Source organism: Brachyistius frenatus, unplaced genomic scaffold, assembly GCF_029030835.1.
Source record: "Brachyistius frenatus isolate BFR_SWC_R1_liver_20210118 unplaced genomic scaffold, ASM2903083v1 Contig_7, whole genome shotgun sequence".
Classification (NCBI taxonomy): domain Eukaryota; kingdom Metazoa; phylum Chordata; class Actinopteri; family Embiotocidae; genus Brachyistius; species Brachyistius frenatus.
In genome coordinates, this window is record NW_027210606.1 from 6,960,050 (window position 1) to 6,984,997 (window position 24,948).

The 24,948-nt window shown below is 41.0% G+C and overlaps 2 protein-coding genes across 5 annotated transcripts in view; one reads left to right on the forward strand and one right to left on the reverse strand.

The window, feature by feature from the left end:
* lrba (LPS-responsive vesicle trafficking, beach and anchor containing) overlaps positions 1-24,948 on the forward strand; it is a 190,191-nt gene that overhangs the window by 111,455 nt on the left and 53,788 nt on the right. For all 4 annotated transcript variants that reach the window (XM_069689264.1, XM_069689263.1, XM_069689266.1 and 1 more), the window contains 4 exons: positions 424-567; positions 2,410-2,546; positions 22,968-23,085; positions 23,291-23,393. In XM_069689264.1, the coding sequence (XP_069545365.1) occupies positions 424-567; positions 2,410-2,546; positions 22,968-23,085; positions 23,291-23,393 (502 nt within the window). The remainder of the gene's footprint in view (positions 1-423; positions 568-2,409; positions 2,547-22,967; positions 23,086-23,290; positions 23,394-24,948) is intronic.
* Positions 3,046-5,463, reverse strand: mab21l2 (mab-21-like 2). The gene has a single exon (XM_069689277.1). The coding sequence runs from the start codon at positions 5,064-5,066 to the stop codon at positions 3,987-3,989; it is 1,080 nt and encodes a 359-aa protein (XP_069545378.1). The 5' UTR covers positions 5,067-5,463; the 3' UTR covers positions 3,046-3,986.

Sequence of the window (24,948 nt, forward strand, 5' to 3'; positions counted from 1 at the left end):
TCACCAATTTTAACAGACAGCCTTCTTTGTATTTACTAGCTGTGGCTTACAGCATTGTGGGGAAAAAAGCTAATAGGTATTTTTCGAGTGCAACCACTTTTTCTGATCATTGTGTAATGTGGATTAAAAAATAATTTGCCCATTATCTTGTTTTACTGTTTTTAAAGGTTGTGTATAATTATTGAATTTAAGTGTGCATCAGGCTCTTTTAAGAAGTTTTAGTTAAAAAAAAAAAAAAAAAGTGCTTCAAATGTGTCATCGAACTGCCATGAAATAAAGTTTAGCAAGTTTGCTTTGCGGTAACCTACAAGATGAAATTCAATAAAAAATTACCTCCATTTATACGTACGTACGTACGTGACTTGATGCTGTATAATGGATTAAATGTAAAATAAAAGAGACCTTTCCCCCCACCCCCTCTAGCCTCCGAGGAGGATATTCTGAAAGGCAAGCAGTCCATCAGGAGTCAGGCTCTGGGAAATCAAAACTCGGAGAGTGAGATGTCACTTGACGGAGACGATGACACCCTGTCGTCTTTAGAGGAGAAGGACCTGGAGAACCTAACTGGTAAAGAAGCAGCTCATCTTCTTTGTCTCTCATACATGCCTCTCAGTCCTTCTCACCTCTCCCCGTCCTGCTGCGTTGTTTTTCTTCTTTCAAATAAAGAAAAACTAATATTGTAATTCATCCACATATGCAATTCTACTGTTTTGCTGCGCTGCCCTCTTTTATCTTCCCTGGCAGCGTATGGCAGGTTTTGTAATAAGAATTTGCTGTTTTGCTGTAATATTGTTGTGCTTTGCTTTCGACTTAGTGTTGGTTTAAATGTTTGAAATCACAGACTCCTTATGAACAAAAAGAACCAGCTTTTTAATAAGCATACATCACTTTCTTAGAGTCCAGTGTTACACCTCTGGCACCACTATCCTAAGAGTGCTGGTGCAAACAGTGTCTTCATTTTTCTGCCTCTGCCACTGGAGGTCTGCTTTACAAACATTGCCTACACCGAGGCCTGAGTAGCAACTCCCTAAACATTTTTTTAATCCAGCAATAGGAGTTTATCCCAGGATACTGCTTATATGTTGAAATGGGACATTGTGATTCAAGAAAAGCAGTTTTGCTTTGGATAAAACCTTCAAATCCCCTCCCTGCATGAGCCGGATCAGAAAACTCCAACACGGATTCAATTTGATCCAATTCACAATGTTGCCATGACCCTTTTTTTTTTTTTTCTATATGTCTATTATTTAAATAATCTTAATTAAATATCATATAGTCTGCTAATCGGATTGCAGTGTAATCTGCATCTCGTGCAGTGACAGGCCCAGCAGACTAAAATGCAGTAATGGGGCTCAGAGTGCTATTAAAATAATGCAGCTGGTTGACAATGGGATTAAACCGTGAATCCTGTCTAATAAAGTGATATATATACAGCGAGAGTTGCGTTGAAGTTGTCGGGAGAGCTTCAGCTTCTCCTCTTAAACAGCTGTCTGCTCCAGGTGTAATTGAATGTCTTCGAGTGAACGGAACAAAAAAAATGTTATTTTAACCCACGGATAACATGTCAGCGCTCACGGGGTTCACGAGAGGCAGAGGGGATGAGGGGTGTGTGTCTGTTTATTCCATCCGTTTGCACGACTTGTAGCAGAGAGCTCAGGGAAATCAAGCCCGTAGCTCTGCAGCACATCTGCAAATACAATGGCTCATATGCGCAGAGCCGGGCAGAGCTTCCACCCACAGCTCCCCTGAGCCCGGCTCTCATTGTCATACTGGCATAAATTAAGATTGATGGAAGATCAAACACAGCTTCTCCAAAAATCCCGCAATCAATGGATTCTGACTGAAAGTCACTTCTGACAATTACAGCTCAAAATACAATCGTTATCATTTTTTTTTTTTTTTTTTTTAGCGATTTTTAGACTTATTTGGCCTTTAGTATGGTAATATTTAATATGCATGTTTTTGTCTTGGCGTATCTTGAATTTATAAATTAATTTCAGATTTTCAATTTCAGATGCAAAGTACAGTGATTTTAAGTATAGCCGAAGCGTTTAGAATTTAATAACACTGCAGCTCATTATGTAAAATAGTTGTATATTAACATTGGCATTATTGGCAGATTGAGCCTCAACTTTGAAATGGTCTTTTGCCTATTTCCGTACCATCAACTTTCCACGTGAGTGAACCAAGTCCAGGACTCAAGTTGCGGTTTTTTTTTTTTTTTTTTTTGGTGTGTTTTTTTTTAAAGTTTTCTTTTCAGGCATTAAAGTCAGTTGTTGTATTTTCTAATTTCTTTGCACCACGTCGACTTTTTCAAAGCTGTGGAAAAGGCTCCGTCGTGTCTCTCTTGTCACTGGGAGAGGACGATACCCTGCCTGTTTTCTGACTGGCGTCCCCCCTGTCCTCCAGGCCCGGTGAACGTGAGCACCAGCGCCCAGCTTGTGGCTCCGGCTGTGGTGGTGAAAGGCACCCTGTCCATCACCGCCTCCGAGCTCTACTTCGAGGTGGATGAAGACGAGCCCGGCTTCAAGGCCATCGATCCAAAGGTAAGGGACTCGAGCTCCATTGATCACGTGTCAGATTGTCACTTATAGAAGCCACGCTCGAATTTCCTTGTAAAGCTTCACGCAGGCTTTGATATGAACACTGACAAATGGGTTTTGTGGTTATAGCTTATCAATTTAAAATGAGTAAAATAATAATAATAATAAAAAAAAGGCCTGGTTAGTTGTTTTCCAAGTGCGTCTAAACATCTGAAAATATTGTGTCGATGAGGCCGTTGTTGAAGTTACAATGGTATTTGAGCTGAAACATTATTTACAGCCTGATGATTTTTTTTTCTTTATATTTTTCGGTTTGAATATATCCGTAGTTGCTATTTTTTTTTAATTCAACTTTGAATTTTGATTTTGTCTTTAGAGTAAAACATAACGGCAAATAGATTTTCCATTCATCCATCGTTACCCTTTTTAGCTCTGCAATAATTTTTTTTCTACTGTAAACAGTCATCAAAAATTAAAATGACATCTAAAGTATTATGCCCTGATTACAAATAATAAACACTTAAAACTGGACTAATACCAAACAACAGAGGACTGCTGACCTACAGGTGGTTGTTTGTGCAGAAGCTGCAGCTTAACACTCAGTGAAATGATTTATTCATAAGTAGGTGTGTTTTTGTATTTAACCATGTTTAACTTCATTAAAAACATTTCGTTGAAATATTATATTTAAATATAAGCCTGATGTTAGGCGTCAAACTACACAGCATTATCTAAAATCAATTAAGTAATCAGGTTCTTGGTTTGCTGCAGGCCTTCTGCTCGTGCTGCTGTTATAACAGGGAGCAGGGATGCTCCCAGGCCTGTATCTTAACACGAGTCCGTTGATTTACATTCATTTGAAAATCCTTTCAAGCCTGTGAGCACTGTAAAAATAACTTATGGCCTCAATTCGTCTGAGCTCACTCGTTTTGGAAAGAAATTTGCAAAAGCCCTTTTCTTTTATTGACCAGTATCTCTTACTGATTCTCCTCTTCAGACATTTTCAAAATAAAATGCAACAGCTCTTCCTGTCACCTCAGCTGTCAAAACACGTCAAAAACACGAGGCCAAGTTGTAATTTAATTCGCAACATTTTATTAACATTTCTTTTTAAGTCACATAATGAAAAAAATTTACTTGGCACGCTACATTTTATTCTTTCACTTAACGATTTTGTGCATATATTTAAATAAAAGTTTATTCACTTTGTGAAAACATTTAAAGAAGACAACTAAAAAGGTATTACATTTAGTTGAAAATGTACCTTAATTTTCTCTCTGGCAGTGGCCCAATTGCTCCATTTTTTTAAAAAGGGGTTTTGTGGTTTGTTGGCTGCATTATTTTGTTACTGGTTTTTTTCACATTGCTTGGAGACTCGGTTGGAGAAAAGTCTTGTAAGTTTTTATCCCAAAATGTCTCTCGGCGCTGTCTCGACAATTCAGTTTATAATTTGTCCAAACTTTTAGCGTTGGTGAGGATTTCCCTCGCTAGTCTCCAAGTCTGCTTAGCAGCAGCCTCCAGGGCTGAGTGAGGCTTTCCCTGAAACAAGTCCAAGTTTGGCAAGAAGTAGTGGGGACATCTGCGGCACTGCAGACAGGATATGAGCTGCAGCAGGATGCCATTGAGCCGGTCTCCGAGGCAAGACTCGTCCCAGTCGGTCTCTCTCGGGTGCTTCTCACACTCGTACAGCAGCAGCGTCTTCATGTGGTAGTTGTGGAGCGGCTGTCCCGGCAGCTCCAGGTGACGGTCCCTCAGCGTCTTCAGGATGGACAGACACTTCTTCCTGCAGCCGGCCATCAGCAGCCGGTTCTCGGCCTCGCTGAACTGCAGCACCCAGGCGTCGCTTTCTGCAGAGCTCTGCTTCCCCGTTAACGAGTAGCACTCTTTGGAGAGGAGGTTAAAACCCTCGGCTTTGACTTCTGCTACCCGGTTTGGACCGGGCCAGGGGATGTGGGGCATGGGCCACTGAGCAGCACTGCGAGGCCAAATCCCTGTGCACTTGAACGCGGGGGTGATCTGCACCACGTACCTCTCTCTGATCCGTAGTTTGACCTCGCTGGTGTCGGCTACCATCTTTACCACGTCGCGGTAGCTGCATTTGTCCACGGCCTGTGCCACCAGAGTCTGAAACCTCGAGCGGATCTTCCTGGCCGATAGGTAGCCCGAGGCGGTAATGAACTCGACCCACAGCGACATGCTCCTTTTACGGCCATCACTCAGCTTCAGCACCGCGCAGCCGGGCAAGGAGCCGTCATCCACAAAGTTGAACACCCCCATCTGGTTGAGGTAAAGCACCACCTCAAACTCATTGGGGGCTATGACCTCCATCCCCTCATAGCGCGCGTCTATCTCACTGAGGGAGCTGATAAACCGGGGCTCCTGCACTTCCACCTCTTTCAGGACATCCGACACCACTTTACAAACCTCCCGTATGGTCTTCGCAATGGCCGCTTTGCGCGCTTGGCATCTCTCGTTGTAATATTTGTTTAGCTGGTAAACCAGCTTTGCCTGCGTCGCAATCATGTTTGGGCAGAGGTCCGGGCTGTACACCGGAGAGTCGCAGTAAGTTGACGGATCCAATGCTTACCGGTAAAGCCAGAGGCAAATGCTTCCCGTGCAGGAAAAATGTGTAATCAAAGTTTTTTTTTTTTTTTTTCTGCTATTGCAGCGGATGGACGTCAGTGTGAGGAGGAGGAAACGGATAGGGTGCAACGTAATAGCCTGCTAAATATCAGTCCAAGTCATGAGCACTTCCAGTACGGCTGAGAAGATTCATATTCAGGTTGTGGGTCACCATCCGTGTCCTGGACTGCAGGCGCTAAAGGCTAAAACACCGTCTGTGACCACTCATCTCTTCTCGCTGTTATTCTCTCCTCTGCGCCCCCGCTCACTTTTCGTCCTCACTCAGCTTTGAGCTGGATTTGTGTAGTTTATGAATGGTTCCTTTAGAAGAGTGAAAGGGGTCGGGCTTCTCTTCCTGCAATCATGTGCAGAGCTGTCAGTGCAGGCAGCCAATCAGAGCAGCCAGAGGTGCACAGGTCCTGCAAGAGAGCTCCAGTCCGCCTCAGCAGCTCCCGGGCGCACGGTGCTGCCCGCTGCTCCCGAGTCGACACAAGGAAACACAAACCTTTAGGTTTTCACGGGCAAGTGCCGGTGTAGACTCTAAGCCGGTAGTAAAACATTTATTTTTTTTCCCCCCAAGACGAGAGCTGCTCTTTACCCGCAGTTACGCCGGATGCGTATTTAGGATCAAGATTTGACGTGTCTTAAACTTGAGATATGCTTTTATTCTGCAGATAAATCGCCCTCTCTTTTCTCTCAGCTTTTAATTGACCGTATTTCTTTTTATTTTACTTCGGTTTGTAAAACTCAGTTATGGCAACATTTTCTTTATTAAGAGCACGTTTTATTCCTTCTCAACCCTGGTTTATGCAGCGCGTCCTACTTTTTATTTTTTTAAATTTTTTTTTTAAAATCATTTACAGCCGGCTGCGGTGACTTGATCTTGAAAGTCTCTTTTACGGAATGAAGTGTGTTTTACCTCTTTCGAATAAGACATCAAACGTAAGGTACGGAGAGCTGGTCACATTTCTGGGAATTAAATGAATAATACAAAAATATTCATGGCATTCTTTTTTTAATTTCCTATCTACATATGAGATCAGTTCCGGTCTCCTTTTATTTTATTTGTTGTCACATTTATCTCAAATTGTATATATTTTAAAAACTAAGCCATACCCTGATTATTTTTTACAGTGTTGCGTTTTGTGTTTTGTTTGATTAACATCGTTATCTTCGCGTAGGTCTTACTTTTAAAATAAATGTGTCGCGTGCACCTGCAGCTTATAGGCTCAGAAGCTCTTGAGTTAGTTTGGCCTAAACTATAAACGGACGCGATCGGACAAATTGGACGTTTAATCCACCCGATAAGCTTTCGAACTGATGAATATCTAATTTTATTGAACATTTTGAATGTTATTTTCGCGGCTAATAACTGACAAAAGACGTGTGTCCGTTGCTCCCCTCACACACCCGTTAATTTGCGCGTGTTTGTCGCCATGAACCTTGTCCTGAATCCAGAATAATTTAAAGCGAGGTTCTTTGCTAGGTTGTTGTCACCCAGACCTCATGCTGGAGTACTAAAGAAGCCATCCTCCCTCAGACAAGGGGCTGCGGTGTGAGACATATGTAGACATGTAAGCACGGAGGAAAACTCAAATCCTGCAGTGAAAGCCACATGCAGTATTTTGTCCCAAGTGTTGCTGCAGCATGTGACCTCTCCCACGTTCCCTACTCCAGTGAACAGGTCGATGTTATCAAAGATGTCCACTGTGAAAATAATATAATTGAACATTCTGTGCAACTTTCCAGTCTCTCATAAAATATTTTTGTAATTTAGTTAAAGGTGTCATTCAAGAAATCAAACTATGAACAGAACCTGTGTCTGTGTCATCATCCTCCGTCATGGTCAGAAAATAAGTTCCTCTGAAGGTGTTTCTTAGCTTAAGTGTTGGTCCCAGACAATAAGGCCTTCTGTAGCTGCCTGCACAGATACATAGTGGAAAATTGTCAGTATGCTTTCTTTGCAGGAAGCTGCATGATGATAAGTTTTAAAGAGTAGCAAAAAAACAAAAAAAAAACATAAAGCAGATCTTAAGTTTTGTGCAAATGAAATGTAAAAAAAAAAAAAAAAATTCAAACATGACCACATAGTGAACTTTGACACTTGTTAAAAAATATATTTTTGATAAGGCAGAATATTGTTTCAGTAATGATTTCCAGAAGCCCATTTACTGATATGAAGTAGCCAACTATGCAAGGATCCTGAAAGAAGCCACAAACATTTCAAAAAAGGCAAAGATTAATGAGCCCCCTTTCATAGTTGCCACAACCTCTGGACTTCATCCTGGAGCTTTTCCACAAGTGGTGACTTGGCTGTGAGGAGTGTAACTCGTGATTAGAAAATGTGTAGAATTTAATAATTAGTTCAGTGTGAAACAGTTCTCATTACTATCTGAGCTCCCATAAATGTTTCAAGTAAACTACATACAATGTTAAATCACTTTGGTTTTGCTTTACTTGGGATCACAAACAGCATATTTGTTTTATGAAGATCGAAAGCAATAAGTGGCGGAACAAATTACACAATATTCAAATTCATTATGGGATTCATGCTTGAGTATTGATTTATCTTTTTACCTACAATAGTCAAATTAACTTTTGTTCCAGTGGAGAGGTTTTAGTGTCAGATTAACTCGGCTGGATCAAGGAAACATTCAAAGGGAAACATGGTGTTTCATGACATTTGATTTTTGATGCACATGCTACTAAACAAACACACAAAGTCCATTTGGATATTCTCTGTGGACCGATTAGAATATCTCAAAAGACTTTTGGAAGATAAACTGTTATTAATTGTGAAATAATGGCTAAAAAAAAAAAAATAGATAACTCTGATTTGGCATGTGTTTCCTCAGCATCGAGTAAAGTGGCCGTTGTCCTTATGTGGCTTTGGAATTTCGAAAAAGATGAAATAAGCGAGAACAAATGTCTGGCTCTTTGATTTCTGGACGACTGTTTATTATCGAGCTCACGGCTCCGGAAAGATTAATCGACACTACTTGGAGAGCAAGTGTCCAAATATTATGAAGGACATGCTAACTGTAGCTTATTGAAATATATGGTGACACAATGTCATACTTTTCTAAAGACATTATGAATTTGTTCTGGCTCACTTGTAAAACCACATGTTCCAGAGCACCTGTGTTCATTTTTAAAAAAAAAAAGTTTTGTATCAGTGTTAAATAGAATGGACACAGGTGGATTAGGTTTTATTTAATCTATTTTGGCAGCTGATGTAGGAAGGTCAGACATATCTCAGAATAGGAGTATTTATCCTGTCTGTATGTACAGTCCTGTGCGCGTATGTGGCTGACTGCCCACCACAGTTTCATGGTGGAAAACAGAAGCAGGGTCAGCACACTGCTGGGAGGAGCTAAGGCTTTATCATTTTTAGTTTCGTCGACTCTGCTTTCATTTTTTTTTTCCATCCATTTTTTTAGTGCCATTATCCAGGTAAAGGCTATATAAATCTGATGACGATGACTGTCACTCGCTTTTTTTTTTCTCGTCCATTCTTCCACGAAACTCGTGAAAACATTGAGAATTATCTGTGGTTCCTGAAAAGTTTCCCCCTGGTTTATACTGACTGGAGAAAAGATCAGGAGCCTGTCAAAGAGCTCTTTGATCTAAGTCAGTGTGACTCCACAATGATCCCCTCACGAGCACCAAAGTGTCCATAGCTGTGCAAATCTCTGCCAGCTGATGAGTAACCGCGCCGCCTCGTTCTTTTCCCCTTCATCTGTCCCTCCTCTATCTCTCGAGACTCCTTTCACGGCTTTATTCTTACTCTCCCTCTCCTCGCTTCTGCACGCTACACTGTTATTATAACTTATTTTTCAATTAGTAGACCAACCTCAAAAACATAATTTGCCTTTTAAACATATTTGGTTCCTTTGATGTAAATCTTGTTTAGTGATTGTCAAAACATGTTTGTCGTAAAATGAAATTACAGTGATCACCTCGGTACTTGCTTTTGTTCTTCAAAGTGAGTGATAAGAAAGGAAGATGTTAGCACTTTGCTTTTTTAGGCGGTGCTCTTTTTTTTCCCCTCCTCATTTCTCTGGAAACACAATAGGTGTGGGGAAAGTGACTCACCGCCTCCTAACACAGGTAGACATGCACATGTGCCCATAGACTCTGCACACATGTGAACTGGGAGAGTACATTTTTGATCTTCTTGTTCACACATTTTGTTGCTGTCTCCCAAACCCGGATGTACCCAGCTGCTAGCTCCTTAGAGGGCTCAAAGAAAATCATTGCGGGCAGCTAATTGCCTGGCAGGCCTCTGCATCTGCTCGGCAGATAGCAGGACTGATGAAGTCATGGAGCAGATGTGTGTTTGCCTCTGTGTGTGTGTGTGTGTGTGTGTGTGTGTGTGTGTGTGTGTGTGTGTGTGTTTGTGTGTGTGTGCGTGCGTGTGTGTGTGTGTGTGGGGTTGTGTGTGTTTAGCAGCACCCTCTCTGTGTTTAGACACAAGCCATTAATATTGCATGTGCAGTTATTGTTGCAGAGCCACTCCTGGAGACTGCTAATATTGCATGTATGAGGAAGTGAAGTTGGCTCTACCTCCAGCTGATTGGTTAGAGCATATATTTGCAAACACCTGATTGGAGGATATTTGTAACCCTCCCTTAGCTCCCTAGTGGAATTTGAGTGGGTTATAGACTGACTCAGTGTCCTGATAGTGAAGGATTTGTTAAATCTAACAGTGTTTTGACTATGCAGTGTGTTCACACTGGAAAAATTACAAATGTTTACTTGAAAATTCTGGCATGCACATTAAAGTCACTTGTGTGTTGTTTTCATGGATGCAATCCACTACACAGCAGAAATGAAAAAGCTCCTCGCAGCCGGAAAAAAAAAAGAAGTAAATAGTGAAAATGTGAAGGAGGGTGGAGTAAGAGCTGCAGCAACAGATTGAATAACAGAAACTAAGTATAATACATCTTTTGAAATAAAATTGTGCTTTCAATTTTCCATTGTTTAAAATATAACTACCGTTTGAAATCTGCAGATTGAGCTTGTATTCTGTAACTTCCTGTCAATACAAAGTACTTTTAGTATATGCTACTGGAACCGGGACACAGTATATTTAGGATGTATTTGTAAAGTAATTGGTGTAAGGAGAAGTAAATACATACATCACCCACTAGACCACAGAATGATGTTATAAACCAGTGGTTCTCAACTGGTAGGTCGTGACCCAAAATAGGGTCACGGTGTCATTTTGTCTGGGTCGCTGAAGAAGTCTATAGAACGTCTGCTGCTGCACTTTTATTTTGAAGGACACATGTTTCCCATGACACAGCATGCATTTACAGCCAGTGTTGTCATAAAAGTATTGACCGCATCTAACATTGTCACATCACTAGTTTGCTCTCATGTGAGTCTTTGTAAACGGATTAAGGATTAAATACGATTTCATTTCATGCAGTTTAATTTAGAGTCTTGAAATTTTATGAGCTTTGCCAATTTAAACTTGTTTGAAAAGCGCATATGCCTGTAATTCAAGGTAAATCTGCCTTTTATTTCACAGAGGGTTTTTGGCCTTATTTGCTTTTGTTGGCCTGTTTTCATTTCACATTTTATCAATGGATCAAGGGATTGTGTATTACTGCTCTACTTTTCTGAGTGGCTCAAAAACTTGAAAATGACCAATGAAAAATGTGGTTCCTGAGGCTAGATTAGCGTGAGAACCACTGTTTAAATGACCAAAACTGGATATTACACATTGTTCCATATCAGAGCAAATCACTTTAATTGGCCTGTTGTTTGTGCTTCATATGATGTCCTCAACTTGTTTTTGTGTAAACACTAATACAAAAATATCTCTTGGTTCCGCTGGGTTTAGTTATTTTTAAACTAAGTTTAACTGTGCTGCTATTCTTGTCTCTTGTGGTCAAAAAGTCTCTACTAATAATCCACATAGCAACGTATTTTGAAAGAATAACAATAAATGTATTCTAAAGGTCGGTGTCCAACCTTGGACTATGCAATGATAAAGCCCCCACTGAGAACACATTGGTAACTGTAATTAGCGGGGTGGTGACGGCTACCCAGGGTTAGCTGGAGTAGCTGAATGGATGGGCACTCGGTCATAGAAAACCACCCTGGTGTTATGTAGCAACCAGTCCCATATCGTTAAGCTCTCCCTAAAGTGTCAAACTGCTGGGACCCCCCCCCTGCCGCTTGCTCCGCCAAACCCTCATGGTCGCCAGGGACGACCTTCGGCTGGAGCTGCCAATCACAAAGAGCCATGGCAGCCAGAGGTCTCTGAGAGAGGAGAATATTGATTTTCCAGTTAGGGCCTAAGTAGTGTGTGCTATAGGACTAACGGACAGCCCAAGCAGGTATGTCATTATCAATGAGCCAAAGGAAACGGATCCTCTCACCCCTCACTCATTCATATTGGTCCCCCCCTCCCTCAGATCCCTCCCCCTCGTGTCTCCTTCATGCCGCCCCACTCAGTTCGTCCACTCTGACAGAGTGCATCCTGAGATGGTCAATAAATCGCTCAGCCACACCACGGCAACAACTAGTAGAGTGATGGGTTAGAATGACCTTCTTTCTCTTTCTTTCTCCTCTTTCCTTCACTCTTTTGCCGTCTGCCCCTCCCTGCTTTGCAGCTACAGTAATTACAGCACGTGGAAGACATGACATTTTTCCTTACCAGGGACAGACTTGTATCACACAGGTCTCGTGTTCCTCTCAGATTTTTCCCTGATTTCGAACCCTCAACATCCAGGGTCAGTTTGATCTCGGGCATAGTTCCCCCTGCGGCCCCCTTTGGCTCATCCAATCATCAGGAAATCCAATTATTATCAGACTGCTCCTCTCGTTACACCTTACTATTATTTTTTTTTAAGTCACTGGCCGGGCTTTGGGAGCTGCTCAACATAAAGTCATGTGCAAACAATTAGGAATGATTTAAGCCAATTAGAGGAGATAAGGCCAAATGAAGGTCTAAAGCTTCCTGAAGTGTATTTCTGTTCCCCCGTAGAGCAGTGAAGTCTGTCACTGTTCTTTATCTCTGTCTTTCTCACTCTAAATGCACCCCACATCTAGTTCCTCAACATTTTTGATCCTCAAACCACAGAGTAGATGGTTGTAATGCAGTTACTCCTATTTCACTGGTGAGCTTATGTTCGTGATGATTAAGTCATTCTGTAGGGATGAGGTCAGAGGCCTCACTGGCCAAATGTGGAGTGTTTCAGGGTGATGGAAGAAAACTTTTTAACGATGGACTTCAAACCTTTGGAGAACCTGTAACCCTTTGCATCCGTTACACATATTCATCACCAGGCATCTGCTGGAATTTGGCCATTATCTGAGCAAATAAGGGCTTGTAGAAGCAGAAGTCAAGATGTTTCTTTTTGGCTGTGCTGGTTTAGCATTGGCCAGCCACTTTGGTCCAAACTGAAATATCTCATCAACAGATTTATTTCCCTGTATTTGTTCAGAGATTTATAGCTACCAGTCGTTTAGTCCCTCTGACTCAGGTGATGTCTTGACATTTCCTGTAGTGCCACCATGAGGTCAACTTCCTTGATTTGAGTGAAATGGCACAAGTATTTGGTGAACTCCCATGAAATTTGGTGTTCCTGACTGACTTTGTACATCTTCACAGAGCTGCTAGCACTGCTCCTAGATTTCTAGTCTTCTTTTAACATCTTTCTATTTATCTATGTTTATCCAGTTGAAACTATTGGATATAGATGTCCTCAGTTTATTATTTAATCTGCTGCTTAATCATAGCTTTAGTTCAATTTTTAGATATTTTAATTGGAAACCGTGACTCTTGTGCAAACCCGTCTGATGAATCTCGGCAGTGAGTGGTAACCAGGTATGACAGGTCAGGGAAAGACCATTGCCACATTGGTAATCGCATAAAGAACCATTAGACACAGCCTCATCTCAGCACCTAATGATGACTAATGTCTCCCCTCCAATTGCTCTCCCTTCACCACGCACACGCACACCAACAACCCCCATCTCTTTTCTCAAACAAACATGCTCGGCATTCCTCTAGCACTGCGTTTGTGACCTGACTTTGGACCTTAACTCAACCACAGACCACAGTGGCCAAGACCTGGCTCTCACTTAACCAAGCATCCTCAGACAAAGAGCTGCCGCCCCCTCTTTGCACCTGAGCCTAGCCCCTCCATCATGCTCCATCTCTGGGGTTGACTGAGCCAGTCAGGGGGCAGGTGCCTCCCCTCCCTTCCTTTTGATTGATCCCCTCTCTCCATCATTTATTCTCTTCGTCTGCCTCTGACACACGTGTCAAATGCAACGCACCAGCCTGATGGATAGTCCTGTTTATGGATGCCAGTCTGCCTGGTAGGCCACTGATATTACAATCAGCACCTGTGTACCTGCTGTTCTCACAAGCCTCTGTTATTCAGCTGAGGTCAGAGAGACACGCGGCTCCGATTGAAAGATCGATGTCCAGCGGCGCATATTGGAAATTGGAATTGTAAATGTGGTCTTGATTTGTCAGTGAATTCTCTGCTGAATTTCAAATGATAAAACGAGATCCATGTCATAGAATCTGAGTAAATATCCACGTTGTTGAGCTTCCTTTTATCTGTATTTCAAGTGTCTCATAAATGCAAAGTAAAAATAGCTCACTTGAGACATGATATTTATTAAAGCTGTTAATTCCTGAAAGAAATCAAGATTAATTGTAACCACGTGGTTGAGTTTATAAGCTTAGCTGAACATTGATATGTACTCTGTGTGAAGACATGTGATGTGCCAGAGAGCAGACTGTTACTTCGCTGAATCGCGGTACCTCGGTTGTCATTATGGTTAATGACCCATCCAGTCTAGTTTAAATGGCACAACCACGGGGACATTCTGGTGCTTACTTCCTCATCCAAGACTCCTTTCTAATGGACATCAGCACAACAGAGATTTGCTCCTGCCCTGTGGTAGAAAAACTGTAGAATAAGATCCAGTATAAATACCAAACAATTCTAATACACAGACAATCTTTAATAAGATAATATCAAAAACAATGATAAAGACATTTAGGTTATAGCAATCCATCCTGTTAACATTTCAATAAAACAAAAAATGATGCACATCTTTTTCTTGCACTGTGGATTTTCACTTTCATTTGTTTAATTGCTCGTGTAAGATTAGTTTCACATCAGCAATCACAATCATTTTCAAATTCACTTGAAAAATAAAATGCTAAGGCCAATTTAAATTAAATAGCAAAATGTATGAACCTCCATCTGTAATTAGTTAACTATTTTTAAAGGAGCACTACACTACATTTGTTTTGTATTCAACTGACTATGTATAATGTGAAATAGGTTACTCCTGGGGGCAAAGCCATCAATAATTATCCCCAACTCTTTAGGTCACCTCAACGTATGCAGCATTTCAGCTTCTTTGAGCACATTGTTGTGGTTTTGCTGCCAAGACTCTGATGATATTAAGGTGGTTTTTTTTCTTAAAGTGGTTAGAAAGCAACATTTTCCATTAATTTGGCAGTTTTCTCCAAATGACAAACCAACTCCTAACCCAATCTCCATGACAATTATCAGGGCAGCACACAAAATAAGTTTCCGTCTATAAGATATCATACTGAATTTATCTGTACATATCAGAATCACTGCAGCCTAGAATATTTAATAAGTATCTGACATACACAAAAGAAAATCCTCCATATGTTTAATGGACCTCATGCAGGCTACAGTCCTGAACATATGGATTGGAAGACAGTCAATCATGATAGTTCAACAATGATAATTGTTTATATTTCATACCACACATCGTAGGCACCCCTGTAACTTGTAAGCTCAACCTTATGGGAGACATCACATGAAGTTATCATCACAACAGCGGTATTTGCTGTGCCGAACTTTACTGTTTTGGTTCATTCTTAGTGTTCTTATCCACATATCTTCCAGATGAAGCAGGCATGCATTTTCCGCCCATAATTCTTTAACACACCCCGTCTAACCCACCTCCCCAGCAGGAAACTGCAGACAGAGATTTTTAGTGACTATCCTGTTAATATATTGAGGCATGTAGCAGCGTAAGAGCCAAACATTTCCCCTATTCATTCTTGGAGAACACAAAAGAGCCACAACAGAAGTGATTGTTGGATTAACAATCATCAAGTATTTATCAAAGTATTTATCAAAATTCAAGCTTATGTTGCTCTGTGTGTGCTAAATATGTAAATAAGCAACTGTTTGCTCAGAAAGGTTATTATAGGTCAGTATTACAGCTCATACAGCCCGTGATACTCTCTATCCTTACTCCGAGATGGGATGCCACTTCTCCACCTGTAAACAGACATCCACTATAAGCACACCTAAGTGAAGGCGCTTACTGTGCAAATTAAATTTGCACCATTACAGCTGTAACTCAAAATGCGTATCACTGATAAACCTGTTGCTCCAATTGAGTCACCTTCAAATTCCCAAAAGTCTCCACAGCCTTTCTTTTCTACAAGTCCTATTCTCTCCAGCTTCTTTTGCTTTGGACAACCAGCTCCGAATTTCCAGAGAAGGGTATACTTTTCACCCCACACCCACTTAAGCTGGTCACAATAGCCGGATTAGAAAAGAATTTACTTCAGCGAAGCCTCACACCAAACCCCAAAAAAGGCCTATCCGTCACTAAATGGCAAAACGGGCAACTGAAGGAAAGCGGGGAGAATGCGATAGGAGCCGGTCAGTGATCTTAACCTGTCTGATGTTTGCTATGGCAGCTTATAGGAGAGCAGACGGCCAATACCATTGAGTCTTAAACCGCTCCTGTGCTTCAGTGGTGGCTCCGGGCTGTCTCCTTGATTTCCTGAATATCAGTGAAAAGCATAAACATTCTTTTTCACCTTTTCCTGATGTGCTAGTGTTTACTGATGAGCTTGACAAATCAAGGAATGTATTTAAGCCCTTTTATTCCCATCTTAACAGGTGCCGAGCAATCCCGTAAAAGGTTTTATCTCTACCTACTGGTGTCTAAGATGTAGATGTGCATTTTGCTGTGCAATATATGTACATTTTACAAACTTTTTGTTTTGTCTTTTAAAGTTTATTTGCTGTTGTATTCTTTTTCAGTAGAATTAACTCTAGTTCTGTCAATGCTGTGTGAATTTACACCATATTTCTTTATTGCACTGTCCAGAATATAGTCAGGCTGAAAACTCGAGTAAATTTTCAATGCGTTCAACAGTTTTAAAGTGTGTCTGGGTAACGCAAGGATAGCAGAGAGAATCTTGTCACTTTGTGGATGTCTGCTGCATTTCACACCCCTCTTCCCTTCACTTATGTAGCCTTATCCATCCTTTGTTCCCCGTCACCAATTCTGCCCTTCGTGGCCCCAGCTCCAAGCAGTGATCGGGGTAAAATGGAAACGCCGATCTTTATTTTGAAAGAAAAAATAATTAGACCGTTTTATATCCTTTGTAATTTACCAAAACTCGCAACACTCTGGTGTTAAGCGCTTATATTTGCTCCTATACTTGCCCTGCTGTTTTACATAGGTTCTGACTCATATTTTCTGTTATGAATTCTATGTTTACGTTTATCTCCACTGCTGACATCATCGTTGTTTATTAATAGTTTAGCACTTTATAGCTGATTATGTTTCGGGGGCCCCTCTAAGGCTTTTGTCCTCCTAGCTTATGCCCAAGGCTGAATGTTTAATGAGTTAATGCACTGAAGACTTCACTTCACTACCAATTAACCCCAAGACCACTGCAGCATTTCCCTAAATCCACACAAGACCTTTTTTTTTTGTCCCCACTTCAAAAAGGCTGAGCAGCCAAGGAAAGGAAAGAAAAAAAGGCTAACCCGTTAGCAAACAGTGAAAAGGGCCAAAAAAGGGGGTTTAATCCTTATTAGGCTAAATTCAGACTAAGTGGCCCCAAAGATCCTTTCAAAGGGAACTTTCTTCAGGGAGTGCAAACTCTTGCTGGGTTACGTTTGGGACTGAATACTTTTAGCCTTTAGGCTTCATAACCCTGCACAATCCTGGGCTTGTTTATTTTGCTTTAATTCTCTCACACTCCAGCACAGCTTCTTACATGTGTTTATTTTTGTTTTACCTTGTAGTTTGTTTTACTTCCCTCAAGGCAAATAGAGCTTTATGTGTGACCAGTGATCACATCTTGAATCAGTTCCCTGATGGTAGAACAATTGGGCCTATCAGTCACTGGTGGATGTAGGCTGTCTGAGCTACTTGTATTGAAGCAAGTGTCATATTCAGTGCAGTCTTTCAGACCAGTGTTGTCTTTTCTTTTCTTTTAAAAATAAGCTCTGGGTGTACTGGATATGATATTCGGCTGCTTACTAATGTATTCATTTAACTGCTAAATTTGCCAAAATTGCCATGTTTAAATTGTTTAAGGATAAACTCATGTTAACCTTCTTGCCGAGAGTTAGACGAGAAGATTGAGACCACATGAAGCTACAACCAGCAGCTGGTTATCTTAGCTTAGCTTGTAGCTTAAAGACTGGAGAAAGGCTCGTCATCGCTCTGTTTAAGCATCTCTAGATAATGTGTTATATCTTTTTTGACTTTTTTAAATCTACAAGTCAAAGTGTAAAAAATGACAGTTTGTGGTTTTACTATGGGGTTATGTGTGGGACTGTTTACTAGTTGTCTTGACTTCCTGCAGTCTTTTTTTCACTTTGAGGTTGCCAGGCAACCAGTGGCGTCTCCAGGAAGACATGAGGGTGGTATTGATTTTTCTCAACTAACTCTCCTTTACAAAGTGTTTAAAGCATCTTTCTGAAAAGTTGGGGCTAATTAAAAACAATCCTTTTAATTTTTGGAAAGCTGACTGTTGATTGGTCAACAATCCGGTATATCACTTTCATACCATAATATATTTGTATTTTTTTTTTTTTAACACGGCTTCATTCTCCCATTAATTATAAAATGATGGTGCACATGACTAAACAGTGAGAGTGTTGTGTTGTTGCCACTTGGTTAAATCATGTTTTGGCTGAGCCACAAGGGTTTGAGGACAATTGCTGGAGTGTGAAAGTAGAGTCATGTGGCTGTACTGTCTTGAGGTCATATGATTTCAGGTTTTGAGGGTGAGGGAGCATTGCTTTCCTCTTGAATAACTCTACGTACTCCCCAACCACACACTTTCCAGCTGTAGTGGCCTTTGATTGAAACACATGCTTCTTTTCAAGAAGTGATACAAAATGAAAATATCAGTGAATCTTTGTGTCTCTCTTTCCAGTACAGCACTCAGTTCAGCCTACTCCTTTCCCTTATCTTTTTTCTTGCTATCACTCAATCCCTAAAGCAAAATCTGTCTTAATTGGCTCCAGAGGGCTCGGGGAGGCTTTGTGTCAACGGTGATGAGGGTCCTGATTGGTCCAGAGGCACAGGCAGCCAATATGCCCTTGTTAGTGTGTCAGGGCCCTTTGCTTGCTCGTTAGTCCGATGAACTCATTTACTGATGGGGGGTGACAAGGCCTCGTTTACCAGTGTGGAACAGAGGAGGGTGGGGGTGAAGACGAAGGAGGGAGGAGGTGAACAAGAATATGGGTGAGACGGTAGAGAGGAGTGTTGTAAGAGTTTTCGTCGATGCACCAGATAAGAGTGTCAAAAAGCCCTTAAATGTCAGCTTGTGTTTGTCTGCGCTTTCTTTCTCATTTGCCGCCGCAGTAAAAGTGCTGTCGGCCCGCTGAAACTCTGTTTATTGCGGATTGCTTGATTCTGTGGTCAGTCATGTGAGAGAGACTCACAAACAGCATGGCTCTCGTGTAACTGTATGCATTGGTTTACACTATATGTGTAAGTTTTGAATGAGGAAAGGGAAGTCTCGTTTTATTACTACGAGACTCAGGATCCTGCAACCTTTCAGTATGGAGTATGGAGGAGTGGGTGGTGGACGGCTTTTGGGAAATAAAAAGCAATCAGCAACTCTACGTGCTGATAAGTCCATAGGTTTTTTGTTTTTTTATGAATTCTTTCAAGTTCTCCCAATATTGCTTGTCCCTCGTCTCCATTTTTGATGTTGATGGATCACCTCTCTTCCTCCCGCTCATTAATTTCATCACCTTATCTCCCACGCCACTTCATTTGACCAAAAGGTAATAATAAATCCCTCATCCATTATCCTTTAACTGAGGCAGCCATGCGGAAATACTTAATAACTGGCAACAAATTGAACTTCAATCACCTCTTTTTTTCCTTCAAGGATGCGCAGCACATTAAACAGAACGCACAAATGTACACATGCCACTTCTCAAACGCTGTTTATGTGCAGTTTTATGCATTCCTTTAATAAAACGGCACAATTTTTTTTATTTAAATTGTAATTTCTTTTTCGTATTTTATGACAAATAAGTATCATTGGTAACTAGCAGTGACTTCTCTCCTCTTCAACTCGAGGGTCTTATCAGCCCAAAAACACACCCGCTCAGCCTGGCCGACAGCAGAAGCAGTTGAGAGCATCATCTATCTTGAACCACTTTACTGATAGTTGAACCGTTGCTCCCTTAACTCATCTTTAATCCAGTGTAGTTTCAATTAAATTTCATCTGCCTCACTGTGTTCCTCTATTTGACTTTGCCTGTGTTTCTAAAGAGGCATCGGTTGGTACAGGGGAGCCAGTTTGGGAAGCTAAGGGTGCGATGGAGAGGGTTCACTGGCACAGACTATCTGCGAGATTCAGCAGTGACAGCATCTGTGTGTGTGTGTGTGTGTGTGTGTGTGTGTGTGTGTGTGCGTGTGCGCGCGCTCACACACCGTAGCCACAGTCACCCGGCCCCTCTTCATGTGTCCCTCTTCATTCCGCAGTCTTTTGGGCATCTGACAAAGACAAACGACAGTGCTTCAGAAATGAGCTGCAGCCCGCTGCACAAACAGGTTGAGAGAGGAGGAGGGAGAGAGGGAGAGAGAGCATTGCAATCAAGACTAGTTCCTTTGTTTTCTGTTTGGCTGCGTCCTCTCGCGTGACGCTTTGAAATTGATCTCAGAGCGCAGCAGACCTGAATCCATGGATATTGTTCTACTTGAAATGAAACATCAATAATACTGCTTCATACTGAAATCTTGTTGAATCTCCCGATCAGTTTGATGTTTCCTTTATGGGGGATTTTCACCTGTGCGCCATTTTTAATTCCATCATTATAAAACCAAACAATGTTTTTGTAGTGTAGATATTGAAATATAAATGTGATGCAACAATGGCGTCATCTGATATTTGAAATATTTTTTCCCTCTTCTGCTACTGTAGCGTTGCCATGTCTTTGAACCTGACTGATCCAGTTCCTCCATTACTATATATCACAGAGGAAGCTGGTGCAGCCATAACTCCAGCCTGGACAATAACCTCCACACCATTGTAATTTGTCCAGACATGGTCAGAACAGCTCGAGCATTACGGCACGGATAGTTTGTCATGCTCGTTGTCATCCACTCAGCTTTTTCATCTGCAAGGGAAAAGGGTGCTGGCGATGGGGACAGTGATCTCGGGAACATAGAGTGCTATTTACAGCGTTGCAGGAGATTCATCGGTCCAGGGAAAAATATGATATCTGGCTGCCTCCGCTGCCATCATATCTCTCCGTGGAATCAGGGACGGCAGCTTCATCAGTTCACCGATGGGCATCTTCTTGACATCCATTGTGAGGTCTGAGTGTAGTGTAGTCCTGGGAACGAAATGAGTCCCTTACGGAGGTGAAAGGTTACACTGCAAGTATTCGCTCACTATACACCTGAAGTCAGGAATTTCATTTTTGATCAGATCGTAGGAGATTATCTGTTTGGAAAAAAAAAAAAAAAGGAACATAGTCTTAAAGATGTTTTTGGTTAGAGCTGATATGTACTGGTATTTTTTGGACATGATATTGTGTCTGAGTTAAGAAAACTAGTGTATTAGGCTGTTTGTCATCAAAATTCAAACATCTCAACTAAGACTCATCATAATCACTTCTTAATTCTCGTTTTCTTTTCACCAGCCACACATTTCATAGCACATTTGGAAACATCCATTTCTGTCCAACCACTGATGTGTTTTTATGTTTCAAATGAAGACAAATTGTCATAAATTCTAAATACATCGACATCTTGACATAGATATTATTCATATTATGATATGAACAGAGATTTTTAGTATGTGAAATGCATCTTTAATTTACCTTCTTCTAATATCGCTGCCAATATGGAGATCCAGAAATAGTTGTTTTGAGGATATTGCTGCTTTATATTTATAAAAACGTGAAGGAATTGACACTCGTGTTGATTTTTGGAATAATGAAATTCCTCCTTTTCTTTGTTGATACTGTTTAAGTTCAGTATCAATCTGCACCAGAATCTCTAAAACTGACTTAATAGAATGTTGTAATCTCCAAATAATCCACACAGAAACCAAAGTGAAAAAACAACAGATTTTGTAACTTTTGAACTGAACTAGCCAAGCTGTTCCCCCTGTTTCCTGGTCTATTTTTTGAAGCTATTAGCTGTCTGCTGATTGTAGCATCATATCTATCAGAGACATGTGAATGACTGGTATCTTCTCATATACTTCTTGCTATGAAAGCAAATGAATGTATTTTTCAAAACTGTTGATTTAAAACTGAATTATATTCGTGATTAAAAAAAAAAGATCTTGTTATTTGCATCAGGATTTCATTCAACTGAAACATTAAACTGATATTACCTTAAAAACACCTTTTCTTTGATGATTCAAAATTAGTGTTCATGGCAGTGGGGTTGGCTACAGGCTGACGCTGCCTGGTATAGTCATCTGAGGTTGATGTTAAGGAAGATGGGGGCTGGCGGATGCAGTATCAGCTAGCTTCTCCAAGCCACTAATCCACATTTAATTGAACTCCAGAGACTTTGAAGTGGGTCTGTGATGCAGGCAGGTTTTATTCCTCTGAGAGACGGCAAGGGAGAGGCCGTCCTCAGCTCAAGGCCTCAGCTGGTCCCCTCCACTGTCCCCTGCCTTTAATGAGCTCCTTTAACGTAACACTGGGCCTAGCTTGCTCGCTCACATTTGAATATTTTTTTTTATTAATATCACGCCTCTAATCCATGCTGTGACAACCTAAAATGTCCCTTTTACCTTTCTACCATATCCCTGCACACCCCCTGTCAGCAGACACCTTTGAAACTAAAAACGGAGGGTGAAACAAAAGCCTAGTTAACAAAGCAGTGCTAAGTAGGTTAGTAGCAAACCTAAATGCTGGATTAGTAGGAGCATGAATCACCGGGGCAGGGCTAAGCATCTGGGTCTGTCAGGCTCTGTGACAGCCATCAGAACAAGTCACTCTGACAGCCACCGAAATCTCCACGGGGACAGATTAAGCTCGATTCCTAGAAGCATTTTTAAATGTGGAGCTGGGTAATACAATATTGTCTGACCTCTGTGTCAGTTATCTCCACGGAAATACAAAAAAATGGTCTTAATCTGATGTTTAACATAAAATAGCCTCTTAACTATATCATTTTCACATCAAACTGTTACTTAACATCAAAATAGATTATCTTTTAGTGAACATTTCCTTCACTCTTTCCAGCTGAATAGCGCCCATTCTCTTGCTAAAGGAATCTCTTTTTCATTGAGGCTGATCAATATAAGACATTAATCGTGCTGTTCAGGCTGTCGTGCTACCACTGTGTGAAAAATGAACTAACCTGGCCTTCTGTCTGCTCTTCGTCCCCTTCCCTCTCTTCCCTCTTATCTCTCCTGTCCTTTTCTGGTTTCTTTCTTTCTTTTTAAATTTCCCTTCTTTACTCTTTCTTTCGTTTTTACATTTGAATCCACCCCTTTGTGTCTGGTCCCTCTTTTCCTATCCTGTCCTCCAGATTCTTGCATATACAGAAGGTCTTCATGGAAAATGGTTGTTCACAGAGATCCGGGCCATCTTTTCCAGGCGCTACCTGCTGCAGAATACTGCTGTGGAAGTCTTCATGGCCAACAGGAGTAAGACAGAACAAATAATTGCTTATATGTACCCACTTCCCCTTGTTGTTGCAACCCTGATGGATACACACATGCATATTTTTTGCTATGTTTTATTGAATAATTCTGGAGACATGCTTATCAAGAGTTGAGTGAAATTGTGCTGATTTTTATTCCAGAAAATAATCCTTGATATAACTACGTGTTTCTCTATGTCTCTCCGCAGCGGCAGTCATGTTCAACTTCCCCGATCCAGCCACAGTGAAGAAGGTGGTTCACAGTCTTCCTCGTGTTGGCGTGGGCACGAACTTTGGCCTTCCACAGACCAGGTTAGAAATGCACAGTCAATGGCTTTGACCTTTTTAAATTTTGTTGATTTGAAACACTGCAGTCTTGTGCAACATCTGAACAGATCAATCAATTAGTTTTCGGGGAAAAAAACAGCAGTGAGATTAAGTGAAAGAGGATTAAAGAACATCCACATTAGTTTTAGTAAAACATCGTCAAACGCCAAATTTCTTCTCCGTCTCTTGCTCTCACGTGTACAAATGGGGTTGGTCGCTGATCGGCCTGTCCTGCCCGCTCTCTCCTCGCCTCCCAAACATAATTGACTTCACACAAACACAGCCCAGTTCATTTATTTATTTCCATCAGTGTGAAGCAAATAGTTGCTTGTAAGCCTGCAGGGTGCACCCCCCACCCCACCTCCCTCGCATCATGTCTGCTCTGGGTCCAGGCCCATGCTGAAGCCAGCTGCTGGCATATGTGTTATCAAAGTCAAATCCTGTGGAAATGAAAGTTATGCCATTGAAATCTGTCCTTTTTTAGTCTATTGCGTGATAAATTCAGATTATACCTCATAAAATGGCAAAGGTACCATATTTATATATTATATTAGAGGAAGATGGTGTTCAATAGAAACTTTGCACAACATATGCAGCAGTATGTTTTGAAGACACTTTGATGACAGTTCATATTTAGTGTACGGCTAAAATGCATACAAGATTGAAGAGTACAAACTAAAGCCAGATACATAAAAACACATAAATCTCTGCATTCAGAGACTAGTTTCAGTTTCTTCCTTCTCACTATGATTTTTTTTTTTGGTCACCCTTAATCTGAGTTATTGCCGTCTCTGTCTGGTGGAATTTGAATATTTTGAGAAGGTAATGTGTTTGTGATTTGTGAGTTTTGGAGAAAATGTTTCTTTATTATTAAGCAACACACAATTTCACTTGTGGCAACATAACAGTAGGGACTATGTAATCAGTAAGAGTAATAAAGTGCATCTGGTAATGAGTCTGTGTGGCTGTAGGAGTGTGTGTCTTTGTGTGTGTGGGTCACGGCGAGAGAATGTGTGCGTTTGTGTTGGGCTCATTAATCAAGCTAGTTTGCAGGCCACCTTGCCTCTTCGACCTGAGGACAGCTACACAGGGCAGCTCAGTACACAAACATCAGCTCATACACACAGCAGAGTACAAATCTATTTCATGTCACACATCGATAAATGCACAACAACCACTCTTCATTATTCTTTGATACAGCCATTATCATTTGATGTAATTCTTGCTGTGCTATTAAAACATTTTAAAACATACCCTCTGTCTTTTATCCTCTTTAAATGTCCACATTTATGATGCAATCTACAAAAATGTTTAAATACAGACATCTATAAAGAAAGTTTTTAATGCACATTATTGCTTGTTGACAATATAAAAGATGTGTCCCTTGCAATACACTCGTATTTTTACCTTTTTGAGAGGCCTAATGACTATAATCTCACACCCTGACATTGATTAATTCCATAATTTTCCCTTGTTTTAATTGGATTGGGGGTCATTTGTTTTTGTCCTATAGCATACATCATCCTGTGTGTGTGTGTGC